Source organism: Euleptes europaea, chromosome 9 (genome assembly GCF_029931775.1).
Source record: "Euleptes europaea isolate rEulEur1 chromosome 9, rEulEur1.hap1, whole genome shotgun sequence".
In the NCBI taxonomy this organism is placed as follows: domain Eukaryota; kingdom Metazoa; phylum Chordata; class Lepidosauria; order Squamata; family Sphaerodactylidae; genus Euleptes; species Euleptes europaea.
The window spans coordinates 34,567,287-34,584,637 of record NC_079320.1 but is presented as its reverse complement, the minus strand read 5'-3'; the positions used below and the strand labels follow the sequence as shown (position 1 = coordinate 34,584,637).

General features: G+C 41.0%; 1 protein-coding gene across 1 annotated transcript; it reads left to right on the top strand.

Annotated features, from left to right (window-relative positions):
- The first annotated feature begins 4,621 nt into the window (after nucleotides 1-4,621).
- On the top strand, nucleotides 4,622-14,025 carry MFSD8 (major facilitator superfamily domain containing 8). Its single transcript, XM_056855346.1, has 8 exons — nucleotides 4,622-4,716; nucleotides 5,761-5,804; nucleotides 7,479-7,719; nucleotides 9,474-9,587; nucleotides 10,369-10,513; nucleotides 11,392-11,450; nucleotides 12,760-12,868; nucleotides 13,887-14,025. Exons 1-8 carry the CDS (start codon nucleotides 4,638-4,640, stop codon nucleotides 14,023-14,025), a joined length of 930 nt encoding a protein of 309 aa, XP_056711324.1. The 5' UTR covers nucleotides 4,622-4,637.
- The last annotated feature ends 3,326 nt before the right edge of the window (nucleotides 14,026-17,351 follow it).

The following is a 17,351-nucleotide window of genomic DNA, read 5'->3' as shown; positions in this document are numbered from 1 at the left end:
AATTTACGGAAGCTAACAGTGCTAACAGTAGTACAACTACTATCATGTGGGAGATCTGCAGAATTTGTTGATGTTAAAAAGGAGTACCTCATACTCAAAAAGGTTTGGAACCACTGCCTTAAATGACTGGCCAGTTACATCCCTCTCATCCTCTGCAACATCTTTGCTCAGGATACAGTTACAGGATCAGAATACAATTACAAAACCCCTCAATTTCTAAAGCACATGGACATGCTGTACATCTCTGTAACAGTGCACTTCTAAACATAGCTACACTTATTTATTTCTGTTTAGGATTGCACTCTGTGAGAACACTCCTAAGCAGGTCTACTCAGAATCCTACTCAAGTCTATTCAATAGGCCTTATTCCCAGAAAAGTGTTTATAGGATTGCACCAATAACCAAGGACAACTTGTGTGTGTGTGCTGTCCAGTCACAGCTGACTTATGGCAACCCCCGGAAGTCAAGGCAAGAGACGTTCAGAGGTGGTTTGCCTGCCTCTGGGCGGGCTGAGAGAGTTCAGAGACAACTATGACTGGCCCAAGGTCACCCAGCAGGCTTCATGTGGAGGAGTTGGGAATCGAACCCAGTTCTCCAGATTAGTCTGTCACTCTTAACCACTATACCATGCTGACTCTCTAACTTGTTACATACAGCCACATAATCAGTGATAAAGAACAGGTTTATTAAAAGACAGCAACATTTCCTTGACAACAAGAGGGAGGGAGGGAGAAAGACAGACGATATTAAGAAACTTTATTGCATGTATTTTGAAGGCAGGAAGACACATCATATATGAACCGAATGAACACTACTATCCTCATTAAATAATTGGGATACTAAAACCACACTTCTTAGCACAGGTTCTCATTACATGTTTAACAATTCTTAGTGATCCCTGTGGAGAGCCAGCGTGTAGTGGTTAAGGTGTCGGACTAGGACCTGGGAAACCCAGGTTTGAATCCCTACTTGTGCCATGGAAGCTTGCTGTGCGACCTAGGGCCAGTCACATATTCTCAGCCCTGACCCTGGCTATTAATTGGATGGGAGACCTCCAAGCAATACCAGGGTTGTAATGCGGAGGCAGGCAATGGCAAACCACCTCCTCACATTTCTTGCCTAGAAAACCCTACGGGGTTGCCATAACAGCTGAGACTTGACATAACTTTCCACCACCACCACAGTGATCCCTGTAGAGCTAGCCTGTTTATAACCATTTCTCTTTTTTGGTCCGGATTTGTTTCTTGAGCACAGGTATCAAGATCAGACGAATTAACTAATTCAAAGTGTAAAGATGGACACAAACTCCAGATTTCCAAACATTAACACAATACACTTCCAACAGTAATTTATCTACTATGAAACACAATATGCTATCCAGCCAATATCAACAATATGCATGCTTAAAAAAAAGTATTGCAAGTTGGCCCATTAGCACCCTGTAGACACCCTCCCCAAAAACACATTAGTAGAAAATCTTACTTAAATGGCATAACAAGACCTGCATAGATAAACTGACCTCTAAACCTGAAATGTTCTTCCTGAATGACATTGTTATCCAGTCAGTATTCTAACATTTCCCCTTTACAATAGTGAAGAAAGAATCATATGGCTGGGGTACTCATACTACACACACAACTTGCAAATCAACATTTCAAAATAACAGTCTCAGCATGTTTCAGGGTTCCATGGAGCACTGTACTCTGAAATATGAGATGCCCATAGGATTTCATGAAACAGCAACACTTTACAAAGTAATCCTTTAACCCACAAGTATGAAAAGGTTTCTGTGATAGTCCTTGTCACACCGTTCCTTTACTTCCCACAGTGCCTACTAGACCAGACATCATAATGTGTGAATATGTCTTTGAGGCTCACAAGTTTTTTATTACACTCTTCCACCTACAATAGATTTCACAAGTCAGCACAGCTGCCGAGCTAAGCAGATGGGTGTTGCTGGCTCACAAACTGATTACCACGAACAACACACGTAAGCCACCTGAGTCTACAACAAGTAAATTGCAACAGGTGCGAAGGTGTGTTCATAGGCAGGGAAGGCAAAGCATGTAGAAGCGAGCTTTGAAAAGACAAGGAGAAGGCTACCGACACAGAACAGGACTTCCAAGAAAGAATAAGACCACAATTTTCTTTAAATCAGATTTTCAGACTCCATGCAGCCCAGAACTACACATAGCCAGTCCAAGGTGGGTAGGAGTGTTTTAACTAGGTGCCATAAACAACAATCAGGAGACCTGTGGCACTTTAAAGATAAAAGTATTATTGCAAGGTTTTCTTTCATGGCCTAGAGCCGACTAGGCCAGATGTAGGGGGGCTCTAGACCAGGGCTTCTTAAACTTCTTCCACTCACAACCCCTTTTCGCCTGAGAAATTTTTACAAGACCCCGAGTTCAGGTATACAACTCAAACGTTTACTGATAATAAATCATAAAGAAATTTATTTAAAACAATCATTTGGTATAGGTATAATTTTACCATTTACTGTTACCAAATTTTTCGCGACACCCCACATTCAGTCACGGGACCCCATACGGGATCGCGACCCACAGTTTAAGAAGCTTTGCTCCAGACCACAAAAGTTTATGCTAGAATAAAGTTGAGTCGTTAAACTGCCATAAAAAATCCTAGAGATGCAGCCGTGTCAGCCCCAAATCAAGCAGGATTCTTGTGGCTCCTTACAGACTAACTTTTTAAAGGGCAAGAGTCCAGTAGCACCTTAAAGACTAACAAAAATATTTTCTGGTAGGGCATGAGCTGTGGCTCACGAAAGCTCATACCCTACCAGAAAATATTTTTGTTAGTCTTTAAGGTGCTACTGGACTCTTGCCCTTTTCTATTACTGCAGACAGACTAACACGACTACCCACTGTGAATTAACTTTTTAAAGACTAGCATGAATTTTCCCCGTGGGCTACAGCCCACTTCACGGAAGTCTGACAGAGCTCTAAAAAGGCGGTCTTCAAAGCAGCACAGGAACCCTCACGTTTACTCAAGAGTAAGCGGCCGGTTCCACGGGACTGACTCCCCAGCAAGTATCCACCGGAGGGGGAGGACTAGGCCGGCTCTTTTGTGTGTGTGTGTGTGTGTGTGTGTGTGTGTGTATATATATATATAATTTTTAAATTAATTTTTATAACAAAACAAGTACAATGAAATTAACATAAAAATACAAAAAGAAAAATACAGAAGGGTATCTATATAATCTTAATTATTGCATTCATGATTGCTTGATTGTAAAATTCAAAAAAGATACCCCTTCCCCCTCCTCCCACCTAAAAAAGTGACCCTTCACCCGACTTCCGAAGAAGTGTCTAAACAGTATTTATTATACTTAATAACACAAAAATACAATATTACTAAATAGTAATAATACTAATTTACTAAATTATTTACTAATTTTTTTACTAAATTATTTACTAAATTTACTAAATAATTTACTATATTACTAAATAATAATAATACTAAATAGTTTCTATAACTCGTTATAGGCCGGCTCTTCTTGACGCCCCGAGCCCGACACCCGCTAGCGGGAGACGCCTCAGGCGGCACGTTTCGCCGAACCCCCCCCCCCCGACGCGCCACGCGAAGCGACGGAACCTACGAGGCGAATGACAGAAAGAGGCGGGCGGCAGGTCTGGGCGCGTCTCTCTGGCGGGCCCGGCCCTTCTTTTCAACCGCGGCGTGTCTTTCACTGTCCCGCCACAGACCACGAAGGAGGAGGGACCGAGGAGTCCGCCGAAGGTCGCCGCTGCTTTCCGTTCTCTCGCCTCTGTTCTAGGCAGTAGGAGGTCAGTGACTTTTTTTTTTCTTTCAAAACAAGGAACGCTCGTCCACCAATCAGCTGCTCCGACGCCGCCTCTCTGTGGATCACGTGACCGGTACGCGCGCGCGCCCCCCTGTGTTTTTCTGCTAGCCGTCCTAGACGTGACGCGCCAGAGAATAAAGGGTGTGTGTGTGTGTGTGTGTGTGGGGGGGGTGATCGGCTGCGCGCGTGCGCCCAACTGTCAGTCGGGGGGTGGGGGGGAGTGAACGCTGCAGCGCGCGCGGATTGGCTCTTGCCTGAACGCGAGGCGTTTGCGCAGCGAATCGGCTTCCCCAGCGGCTGCGCGGCTATTCAGAAGGGTAGTACCATGGCGGCCGCGTACGTGGATCCTGCCGTTGAGGATCTAGACGAGCCTCTGTTGACCCCCAATGGTGAAAGCGGCAGGTGAGGAATGCGCATGCGCAAGGGAATGGCTTTGATGCGCTTTGGCTAGAATCGGGTCGTGGTGCATTTCCGAGGTTTATAAAGGAAGGGTATTGTGAAACTGTTGATAAGGCCCCTCAGCGCAGGGCCAAACTTTAAAGCTGAGGATGGTGGGGGAAAAAAATTTAGAAGGTGGCAACGACGACGACAGGAGTGCATTTAACATTCTTCCCGGGTAGAATAAATGCTAACAGTATTTAGGAGTTCTGGGTGGCGTGCATGGTAATTACCTTAATAAAAATGCAATAAGTAAATATGAAGTGCTGCGTTATGTGCAAGCAAGCTATTGTGGGATCAGGTTTTTAAAAATCTGTAAACGCTTGCTGTTCTTAACAATAAAGTTTTTTCTTATTGTAGATCATGTGATGATACTATGGAAACCTTACAACATTATAATAGCCGGTGGAGGTCCATTCAGATAATGTACCTTACAATGTTCTTCAGCAGTGTTGGTTTGTAAAAACAGATATTCAACCAACGTAACGTCATTTTTATGTTTATGTTGGATGTACATTCAAAAATGTTTTGTGTAAGCTTTTCATGTGGCCAGTTGTTCTGTGTGATGGCCATGGCATATAACAGATGCCACAGAGAAACTATTGTAACTTGCAGACCAGATCTTGTGCGGTACTTAAACTGGGGAAGTGGAAGCTCTTTCCTTTGCATCTGCTTTTGAAATACATTTTTTCCCTCCCACCAATCTTTTTGCAAAATTTTACTTACATCTGCAGCTCTGTTTTTTCTTACTGGTCTGGGTTGTGTTCTTACTGGTGATGGTGTAAGAAGGCCATAATGTAAAATTGTGGTTATTTTTCAGATACTTACAGTTCAATCCTCAACAGGGTTACATCCTTCTAAACCCATTCACTTTGATAGATGGTTTAGGATGGTACTGTAAACCACAGTAAGGTGAAACGGCAGAATCATGCCCTAGGTAAGGATCACCTTGAGATAATTAAAAGGTCATAGATATTAGGCTATGGCTTGCAAACTTCCAGTGAGATTACACCAATGTGAGTAATCTCACTTGGCTCCTTTCTCACAGCAGTACTCTGTCCCTGATTTTATGTATGCCATCTTTGTTCAAGAAACAAGACTTTAGGTTCATTTACAACTACTTAGGGTTGACATAGTTATAGTTATTCTATTACACATAGCACTAAGTCTTGTTTGTTATATAGTTAGCTCTATGTAACTTGTTTAGGATTGCTGCTACTGCCATTGTTAGTAATGAACCCGAACAGATAGTGCCTGCTATCTTAAGTGATTTCAGGACTGTAAACGTTTTTCTTTAATCCAAGAGGACCTGTGGCAAGTTTGCAGTGTAGTCCTAAACATCCTTTTATTCTTATTTATTTCACTGAGGTTCGAAGGGTATAACTGTTGACTGCACTGCCAACAGTGGAACACATTTGTATCCAACCATATGCACATGGACCTTTATATAATGATTTAGCAATACCCATGCAAAGTAACCCCTGTTCTTTATACTGCAGGTTTTTCAATAGTCATTATGTCAATATGGCCCTATCTTCAACAGGTTTGTAACCACCTGAATTTCAATGAGTAAATTCTTTATTGAGTTTTGTTTGGCAAATTGAGAACTGTATTGTCTTAGGCTCTGATAAATGTGTGTGTTTTACAAATCAGGCTTGAATTGAATTAAAAGAGTATTCATTTAAAAAAGACCAAACTTTGTCACCCTTATTAAAATAAAAATGTTACTACAGTTAACTTTTATTCAGAATTTATGGTGTTTTAACCTCTGAGTTCTTCTGTAAATGCCTGTGTGTGTGGAAGAACTGCCATTATGTATAACTAAATTATGTTCCTTCTCAATGTGAATCTGCACAGGCATATTACCAGATCAGTATAAGTAATGGAAGTTGCATGTAGATTTCATTTTCCCTATAGTAGTCTGGTGTGATGCTTTTGTGCATGCCAAAGACAGTTATATCCCAAAGTGATCCTATTCCTGCAATGGACAGGAACATCCCCAGCCTTTTGCCACATAAATCATTTTTTCTGCAAAATGTGACTTCTTGTAAATGCAAAAATATACAATGTATACTTCTGTGAAACGTGATATAGAAATCAAGCATTATTACCTTATTTTATTCTTGAATAGTGTACAGTAATTTGTTCTGGCCTGAATTCCACAGAGCTCTTAATGACCAGTTGGGGATTTTAACCCTGGTCTCTGAGATCCTAGGCCAACAGTCTGAGAACTACACCATTCTTTCTCTCACTTGAATAATCCAGCTGAAATTGTAGTTTCGAACAAGTGGCAACACTCTATGCAAAGCTACTTTAAGGGCAAGGGAACGGTTATAATAGGGCCACTTGGGAAAGCAGAATGCCAGATTGCACCCAAAATCAGCATTGCAAAATCCGTTTTGGAAATGTTAAAGAACAAGCTTAAAATGTTTTTCATTTGCAAATTCAATCTTAGATTTTCCAAGTTTGCTAACAGCATAATAACATCCAAAGGTGAAGAGATTCCCCAAACCTCTTATATAAAACTGATAACCCCCCCACCCCATTCTTTTCTACTTATATCTACTAAATAAGTCTACTAGATACAGCCACCTGATTAAGTCATCTTTAGCAGTCATACACCTTCCACAATTTCTGTGCCTGAAATCTATGTTCATTTCACCAGAGTGTGCAGTACTTACTGTTTTAAGATTATAACATAAAACTATATTTTCCAACTACTTTCAAGAATATAGGAACCAGGGGGGGATTTCAGAGACATTCTTGTAACATACTGCCATAACCCAGACAAGATCTTGGAAACTAAGCAGGGTCGCCTCTGATCATGGGAGACCACCAAGGAAGTCAACAGTTGCTACACAGAGGCAGGCAATGGCAAACCACCTCTGAACTTGAAAATCTTATGGGAGTCACCATAGGTCAGCTGCAACTTGACAGGGGGAATTGCCGTACTTCTGCAGTGGGTTTACTTAAGATTCTTCTACAGCTTAGTAGATCTTCACTAAATAATTTTTATAGGAATGAGGCCTTGGCGGTAACTTGTTCTCATTTTAAAATGCTGTTGCTGTTCAAACTGACAGGTATCTTAACCTCACCACATATTAGCAGTAGAATATCTGATATTTATTCTTCTTGTGTGGTGTGTTTCTGAAAGTGTTGCTGAGATGTGATGAGTAACATGTCATAGTACTTCAGACTGCTTTTGTTCTTTCCATAGGTAGATAAAACTGCAGATGCAAGTTTCCTGGGCTGGATTATTGCTTCCTATAGCATTGGTCAAATGATAGCTTCCCCCTTCTTTGGAGCATGGTCCAATTATAGGCCAAGGAAAGAACCTCTTGTAGTTTCAACTAGTATTTCCGTGGCTGCTAACTGTCTCTATGCCTATGTCCATTTACCTGCTTCACACAACAAATACTACATGGTGGTTGCTCGAGCTCTGGTGGGGTTTGGCGCAGGTAATGTTAAAAGCATATAAACTGAAGGCAAGTGATTTCTATGTACCATTTAAGGCATTAGGATAGTCAAAATTTTATAAACATTTGTGGAAGTTAGTCCCTTTGTGACAAAAAAAAGCTCTGATCAGTGCACATGTACCAGCAAGATGGCATTCAGAATCCCTTGGTGGTGATATATTATTTTGCTAATGCTGACCTTAGAATCAAAGGTTTCCCCATTATCTCAGTGCTAACAGTTGGCTTTCTTATGGTATCAGAGGAGGTGAGCCATCAGCAAGCTGAAATGTGCAATATTGAAATAGCACACAAGAATAATCAAGGTACACTGTCGAGGAACTTTACAGCCAAGGTCTTGTTTAGGGGCAGGTCAGGCAAGGCAGAACCAAAAGGGCTGAAGTGTGAGTCCTCTACTCCAAGATATCACTACCACCAACCCCTTTACTGTACAGCCAGTGACTAAGGGACAAAGTCTCTAGTCCTGAGACAAAGATTTAAAAAATTCACCCTTGCAAAGTAGGATGCTTACATGGTGAGTTCCAGAAAAGAATCAGGTACCTGTAGCCAATAAGGGCTAAAGTACTGGATTCAGATTGAAGCCTCCTGAACTCAAAAACACCACAACATATAAGTAAACTGTTGTTATGCAGAAATATTCAATAAAAAAGCAGTGGATAGTAAGGATAAAAAATAATAAAGCTAGAAGTCTTAGCACATTTACAAGCACTGGTTTAAGATATAGATGTTACCCAACAAGACTTGAGTCCAATAGGATTTCAAAGGCCAAGGCAAGGCTTCTGGTTAGGTTGACCCACACAAAATCAAGTACTATTCCAAAGTCAGATGTAATCCAGACACAGGACAAAACTAGAAGATCTTTCCTATATGCCTGATTCTAGTTAACTAATCAAATGTATAGCAAATTACTTGACCAATCAGGTATATTGCTAATCAGGTGATTCAACCAATCAGAGGATTTTGCCAATTAGACAAAACTCCCTGCAGCTCCATCAGGTCCAGTTATGCAAAACACCATCTCTCACCCTTGAGTGTAAGCACTAATAAGATGGAATGTATTTTCCTAGACTCTTGTGGCCTTATGAGGCCTTGAAACTTCCAGGCCTAATGGTAGGACCGGCACCTGGGTTACCTCCCATCTCCCTTATCTGAATCTTTGAAGCCGCAAGCAGCTTGACTGAAGTTTTCAGAGAGAGAAACTTCCATATTTTCTAGGCCTCAGCCTGAAGTGTTATTTCAATTTAACAAGAAACTGCTTAAAGGGACCAGTTTCTTGACATCCACTATGTCATTAAAGGGCCTAAAATAGCCGATTGAGTTATATTGGCTTTATGGATTCTCTTGGCAAGAAGAAACAAGTGGGGAAGGCAGATGCAGTTGCTTTAGAAGCTATTTCTACTTTAACCAGGTTTCAGACCTAAAAAAACTGTGACAGGTGTGGTTAGTTCAACTCTCCAGCAGAAGGGGTAACAGATGTTGAAAAGTTTTGAAAATCACAATGTGTTGAATGCATTAATGAATGAGCAGTGCAGGACCAAGCTTCCCTGTGCAGTTCTGTGGCTTTTAGCAGTTTTATGAGATCTTTTGAAGTTTTGTGTGGCATGCAGGCAAAACAAACAAATGAACAATAGTGCAAGAGGTTTAAATCTTGACAGTCTGCAATGTTATGTTATGTAGGTAAATGAGATTCAGAGTGTGTAGAGAGCATTAAGTAAACATTCTTTTTTCTTTTTTTAAAGGAAATGTAGCAGTAGTTCGATCCTATGTCTCTGGTGCTACTTCTCTTACAGAAAGAACTGGTGCCATGGCAAACACTAGCGCTTGCCAAGCAGTGGGATTCATACTGGGACCAGGTGCAACTTGCTTCATTCTTTTAAAATGAATCCTGATTAAATGGGTTGGACTAGATGACCCTGGAGGTCCCTTCCAACTCTATGTCTCTATGAGAGAATCTGGCATTCTGATTCAGAAATACTTTGTTACTTTAGTTATTTACACATTCATGTTTGTCTGATGTCTAAGGACAAATAAATTGTACAGACGCAGTATTGACACATGTTGTGAATATGGGTTTTTTAAGCATGGTTCGAGTAGCACTTTTTTGCAAATCTAAATCTCGCTGGATTTTTGAGGGTAGTTTAAGTATTGAAGCAGCTGATTGAGATGATATTCTGTACTGTTATGCTGGAAAGAGCAGGAGCAGAATTTGCTCATCAAGAACACACTCCCAAGTTCCTCCCACTACCAAGATATTTAAAGTGTTGTGTATTTATAAAGTTACTCTACAAGACCATTCTCCTCATCTAATGCATGATTATATGTCAGGCAGGAAAAATAGCCAGAGGCTGGCACTCTCTGCATCCAGATGGACCACTAAAAAAATAGTGACCACTTCTGGGTGTGCAGCCAAGTGGTTCTTACTTATTTGTAAGCTTGGGCTCAGTTATTTCTGCTCTGCTTTTATTTGTTGGTGTGTGTGCATGCACACTCATGTACCCTTGAAAAAAATTTCTAAGCACCTAGGCACATCTCAGAAATGTGGCTGGTAGTGAAAAAGAGCAAAAGCTTTGCTGATTTTATCGCTGAGTATGCACATTAAGTCCTGTTCTAATTAATTCTGTTATTTTATATTAGTTTTTCAGACCCTTTTTACTCTCATTGGAGAAAAAGGAATCACATGGAAAGTCATTCATCTTCAGGTGAACATGTATACAGCACCAGTTTTATTTGGAGCTCTCCTAGGAATTATTAACATTATTCTGATATTTGCTGTGTTTAGGTAATTGGAAACTATGGTGCTTTTTTGTGGGGGGGGGACGACTGTGGTTGTTATCAGCGTTTGCTTTTAATCTGTGTTTACTTATGTGTTTGCTTCTCAGAATCATGTATACATAGTTATTTTCCTATGCTGCTCCTGTGTCCTATTTGTTTTGGCTCTGACGAGAGAGGCAAGGAAACGGAGTATAAACGTTTTTGTATGGATTTTTGAGAGAGGAGCTTGTTTTTGTTGAACAGCTGTCTGTTAGGCTGCCTCGGTAGATCTGAGGGCTGCTTTTTGACACCATTATAAGGATAAGTTCTGATTAAACAATCTGGATCGCCATTGATTGTTAATAAGAACTCTTGAACTTGGCACTTGTTGAAGGTCAGATCCTTTTCTAGAAGGGGAGTAGGGAAAGCTGAAGAGCCAGCATAGTGTACTGGTTGGAACACTAGGATCTGGGAGTCCCAAGTTTGAGTCACCATTCTGCCATGGAAGCTTGCTGGGTGACCTTGGTTGGGCCAGTCACACAAATTCAGCCTAAACTCACGGGTTTCGTGAGAATAAAATGGAAAAGGGAGACTGTTGTAAGCGTGTCCCCATTGAGGACAAAAGTGTTGTATAAATGAAGTACATAAATAAAGAGGGGTGGAAAGGCAGATAAAAGTAGGTTGGTTGTTGGGCTTGTAGAGAAGGAAGCAGGGAAAGGAGAGACTGTGGGGTGAGGAAAAGAGGAAATAATGTTGGAAGAGGGATGCTGGGGCAAAATGAAATGTTCAGCATGAGTCCTTGTGGGCCCACTGCTATAGTTTTTATTTCTGCATCACCACCTGTTTGCATGCTAAAACTTCATTTGTTATGCAAAAATGCTTAATGAAAGAGTGTTTAATTTTTAGAGAACATCAAATGAATGATACAGGAAGACAATACAGAAGCATTAATTTTGAAGCAGAAGGTAATATTTTTGTGGAGAGTGAAATAAAATATTGTGTAACCTTAGAATGTTAATAGAACCAAATGGGTGGGTGATTTATAAAAGTTACCTTTGGTTACATTTTTTGGAATATTAACATTAAGCACATATTTTCCAGGCAATATGTCTAGGTGTGCGTGTTTCTGTGATTTACAGATGTACTTGCAACTGGTTGGTAGGCACCGAATAAACATTTAACACAACAAGTTTAAATAGAGTAGACAGAGCTTCGACTTCAATGCTGCAGCTTATCACTCTGCATCACAGGGTTCCTTCCCCAACGAACCTTACTTCATTTATACCCCACTTTTCCCCCAATGGGACCCAAAGTGGCTTATAACAATCCCCCCCTCCATTTTATCCCCCCAACAATCCTGTGAAGTGGGTTAGGCTGAGAGTGTGTGTCTGTCCCAAGGTCACTAGCAAGCTTCCATGGCAGAATGGGGTTTTGAACTTGCGTCTCCCAGAGCCTGATCTGACACTCATAACCATGCTGGCTTATAAATACATTTGTAGTGATATTTTTATCGCAGTATGCTTATAATATCACTAAAGATGCTCAGGAAATATTATGGTAAAAAGGATTAAGGGTGCTGTGAGGCTTTGCAGTACAAACCAGGTACACATTAATGATCTGTTCTATAATGGCGCAGAGTGATAAGCTGCAGTACTGCAGTCCAAAGCTCTGCTCACGACCTCAGTTCGATCCCAACAGAAGTTGGTTTCAGGTAGCCGGCTCAAGTGTTCACTCAGCCTTCCATCCTTCCGAGGTTGGTAAAATGAGTACCCAGCTTGCTGGGGGTAAAGGGAAGATGACTGGGGAAGGCACTGGCAAACCACCCCGTAAACAAAGTCTGCCTAGAAAATGTCGGGATGTGACATCACCCCATGGGTCAAGAATGACCCGGTGCTTGCACAGGGGACCTTTACCTTTTACCTTTTCTATAATGTGTAGAGTAAATGTGTGGGTGTTTTTTTTTCTTCATTGTGTGCCCAACTACAGAAATATATTTCAGGGATCCCCATTTGGCCTTGGTTTAATGAAGTTTGTTCCCACAACGTATCCATTGTGAAATAATCACTTGGCAGCACAAATTACAGGCTGGCATATGCAACCTTTAAACATATGCATGCTTTTATTGCGAAACTGTGCAGTGTCGTTTAATGATTTCCAGGGGAGATGTAAACACATATTTTGATAAGAAGAAAAACACAGCAGCATAAGTGTGCAGTTAAGAAACAAGGTAAAAAACCAATTCAACATCTGAGCCCTTATGTTATTCTGTTCCAGAAAATGTTGAGGCCGGGGATGATAGTCAAGGAAGCATTGACCTTGTGGCTGTTGTATCAACAAACATTCTTTTCTTTGTCATATTATTTATCTTTGCAGTCTTTGAAACGTAAGTGTATTTGACATCTCTAGTAAGTGGTGCTTGGTTTTTGTTGTACTTTAGTAACCTATATGAGTACAAAAGTGCTGTTGGTTGCCTGTCTTTTTGTCCTACATGGGTTAATAAATCCCTTGCACAACCAGTGTACTTTGCTAATCAAGTGTGGAGATCAGATAGGCCCCAAGTGAATCATAGAAGTAGAATTCTTGGGTGCTCCAATTTGTGCTTGACACCAGCTGTCAAGAATAAAAAAAACAAGCCTTTATGAAGTTTTTTCCCCACTGTCAGTACAGGAAATAGCAGCAGTAACTGAGGAGAAAAAGTAAGAATACTGACAAAACACTAAATTTTTTAATCTCACCCTGTATTTTATCTATTCCACCATATATGTGCAATTGGAGTAAAATGTTCCCAGTGCCATCAGTGTATACATGGCAATTTGCAAAGATTACAATGTGTGGAAGCATGAAACAGTATAGGACAATTGATGTCATTAAGCATAGTGTGGAGATGCAGAAGATTGGGGGGGGGACGGGATTCTCATTTAGCGCACTCTTTGCTGGATCAGTTTTATCCCAGTTTTTGATTAAGGATTGTCGTAACTTGGTAGGGTGTGAGCAATTCCTAACCTGCACAAGCCAAGGGGAAAAGGATTAACCTGTCCTAAAGTTCTGGCCATGATCCTCCTGGCTGCTTTTAATTAAAATTAGATACATGTGTGTGATGGATCTCCTGTGTCTTGTCTAGTTGTGCTCTGGAGTAATATCCAATACAGATTTCCATACTTTTGACATTTAATGAGCAATTTTTTAATCCTTGGTTCCATTTCTCCCTCTGTGTACATTTTGATTAACCCTGTTATGTTCTCTTTGTTTTGTTTTCCATGCCATGTTCAGGATAAATGTTTGAGTAGTTTTCCCAATTTAGTTCCAGTGCAGTTAGCTGTAACTGGGGAGTCAAGGTATCCTTTTAAATCCCTCAAACCATTTAACCCCAGTCAACAAATTGAGGATATTTTTTTTTCCAGCATAGCTACACCATTGACAATGGATATGTATTCCTGGACCAGAAAAAAAGCAGTGTTTATCAATGGACTTATCCTTGGAGCTATTGGCATTGAATCAGTCTTTGCATTTTTAGGAGTTAAAATACTTTCCAAAAAGTAAGTCACTAAAGAGATACTGTTATTGTGCATTTTTTTTTCTAATCTCAAAAAGGTTTTGTGCATTCTAGCTCATAAATTATGAGAGCCAGCGTAGCATAGTGGTTAAAGTGTCAGGCTAGGATCTGCGTAACCCAGTGCCATGGAAACTTGCTGGGTGACCTTGGGCCAGTCACACACTCTAAGCCTCTACCCAGGCAAGTATTTGGATGGGAGACCTCCAAGGAATACCAGGGGTGTGATGTGGAGGCAAGCAATAGCAAACCACCTCTGAACCTGCCTTCAAAACCTTACACAGTCACCATAAGTCAGCTGTGACTTGGGGGGTGGAGCTCATAAATTGTCTGTAGATGAATCTTTTAAGCCTGATTTGAGGATCATATCCTCACAGTGCTCCACCTATAGACCTTCCATATATCATGAAGAAGAAAAAACTGTTGCTTTAAATGTGTGCATTATGTATAGATTTACTTTTTGATGTATGGGTATGAGCATTGTAACTAGCGTTGTTTATCCAACAGGACTGGTGAACGTGCTATACTGTATGGAGGCCTAGTTATTATACTGGTTGGATTCTTTATCTTATTACCGTGGGGAAATAAGCTGCCTAATATCCAGTGGGAAGGTACAAGTATGCATGTTTAAATTATAGTTTAAGGTTTCTATTGACTATCTGTACATGGCATTTTTGTCTTCATTTTCACAGAGATAAAGAATAGTTCTATTACAACAGCCTTCAGTGGAAGCCTCGCATCTTTCTGGACAGTGCAAATGCAGCTTCCGTCAAATAATAGTATTGAAGCAACAGGATGCCCCATTGTACAGTCCTGGTGTCTGTATACTCCAGTGATCCACTTGGGCCAGTACATTACTGCGGACATTCTAATAGGACTGGGTTATCCAGTCTGTAATGTTATGTCCTATACTTTATATTCAAAAATCTTAGGATCAAGGCCTCAGGTAAGTTTGAAACTTGGAATTATCTTGTTGAATGAACAATATAGCCTTTTTGTTAAGACCAACCAAAATATCATAAAATAGTGAGTGTTTCAGTTTTCCGGGACTCTTCTTTAAGCTGAGAGGGAACAAGAAAGACAACAGGGCGTGTTAGAAGAACCCGAAGTTCTGCATATTGTACCTTTCTTAAAACGGAGAATAGGTGGCATTGTGTACTGATCAGATTATGTACTTGAGCAGTGATTCTCAACCAGTGGTAAGAGTACCACTGGTGGAAGAAATGTAGGTAGGATGCAGGATTTTCATAACATACTAAGGAGTTACTCCCTCAGTCCTCATGTCCACCTGCAAATGTGACATGCCATCTCCTCTGATGCTGCTATGTGTCACGGATTATCTGTCTGTGACCTTTTAACATGCTAATAGTAATAACAGAATGCCTGTGTCCTGGGAGGGGGGGATGGGCTTTTGTTTTTATTGTGGTGGGACCCAAGCTCTTTGATAGGGATAGGTAGGATGTAATATACGAGAGGTTGAGAATCACTGGGCTAGATGTTCTTGGGATGAAAGAATAAAAAAATAGTCTACTTCTTTGAAAATATAAAACCCCGCAGTTCATTGACCTTCACAGGTGTTAATCCAGAACATGCAGATCATGAAAGCAGAAGAATGTGGTAACTTACTTGCCCAAAGTTGGAGAGTAATGTAAAACTAATTGTATTGCATTTGGATTTTTTGAAGACTTAACGTGACCCTGTACAATTTTTGTAACAGGTGTATATACAAAGGTTGCATCCAAAGGTTGTTTCCACTATATAAGGAAGTAGGATGGACATATTTGCCAATTACCTGCTCCTATAGCACATCCCACTTCCTTCCACTTGCTGTTCCTGAGGGTCTTTCATGGAACTCAGTGACCTGCAGTGGGAGGGGTGAATCTGGAAAAGTTTGGTTTCATTAGCAGAGCTCCACTTTTGGAGCCAATCCACTATCTACCTTTGTTCTGTGCCAGTTGCTGAGAAATGGTTGTGAAAGTGCTGCTAAGAGGCATATTTTACTCAGCTTGGAATAGCATGTCATTTTCCGGATAAGATTTTTTTTACTTTAGTTGCTTGTGACTGAAAAAGAGAGGATTGTACGGCTGTAGTTTTAGAAACAGTCATTGCTAGGTGGCAAATGAGAGGTGGATTTTTCCCCCCAAAGTCATTTTGTTAAAAATGAGCAGTGAGGGATGAGGTTTCCAATATTTATCATGTTAGATTTTCCAATAGAATTTATTGCGTTTTTATCCAGCTCTTCCTCCAGAGAGCTCAGGATGGTATACATGGTTCTCCCACCCTCCATTTTCTGGGGATAGTTTAGGTTGAGAGATTGTAACTAGCCCAAAGTTATCAGTGATTTTCATGGCAAGTGGAGATTTGAACCATTTTCCTATTCCAGCACTATAACCACCAGTTTCCACTTGTCTATCGGCTGAATGAGGCCATTTTTCTGTTTCCTTTTTTACTATGCCTCATGTATACCATTGAATCAATACCATATACATTAACTCATTTGTACCCCAATTTTCTCCCCATTGGGGACCCAAAGTGGCTTACAATATTCTCCCCTTCTCCGTTTTATCTTCACAATGACCCTGAGGTAGGTTAGGCTGACTGTATGTGGCTGGCCCAAGGCTACCCAGCAAGTTTCAATGACGGAGTGCAGATTTGAACCGGAGACTCCCAGATCCTAGTCTGACACTCTGACCACTACATCACACTGGCTGTCAAGATACAGTGGCTAGGACAGTGGTGGTGGTGGAAAGTGCTGTCAAGTCACAGCTTACAGCAACCCCATAGGGTTCTCAAGGCAAGAGGCGTTCAGAGGTGCCTAGGACAGTACTCTGTTGATTCATGAACAGTATGATGGTGTAATATGTATGATGTAATATTGATCATACACAAAACTAATGTAGTTAAATGTCTACTTCCCCTAGAAGTTAGTTACTCGTAATAGTGAAAAGCCAAGGAGCCTGTTGATAAACTCAATGCATGCTAAACACAGCCCTGTGATCTGTTCTAGGGAATCTATATGGGCTGGCTGACTGCCTGTGGAAGTGGTGCACGTATACTTGGGCCAGTATTTGTCAGCCAGCTCTACACACACCTGGGACCTCGCTGGGCTTTCAGCCTGATCTGTGGAATTGTTGTTCTCTCTCTCTTACTCTTGGAAATGGTGTACAAGAGACTTGTTGCATTTTCTGCCCGATATGGGAGGCTCCAAGAGCAGAGCTTTGACTGCTGACCGGTCTTTTATTGCTGTATTGTTGCCCTTATCCAAGGAGCTCCAGTACTGCACCTTTGACTGACTAGTGTTTTAAATGTACAACTA

Excerpts from the sequence above, each read along its gene's own strand:
- MFSD8 (XM_056855346.1), top strand. The coding sequence starts at position 4,638 with ATGGAAACCTTACAACATTATAATAGCCGGTGGAGGTCCATTCAGATA. Across the intron at positions 7,720-9,473 it reads TCTGGTGGGGTTTGGCGCAG|GAAATGTAGCAGTAGTTCGA; the intron begins GTAATGTTAAAA and ends CTTTTTTTAAAG. Across the intron at positions 9,588-10,368 it reads GGGATTCATACTGGGACCAG|TTTTTCAGACCCTTTTTACT; the intron begins GTGCAACTTGCT and ends ATTTTATATTAG.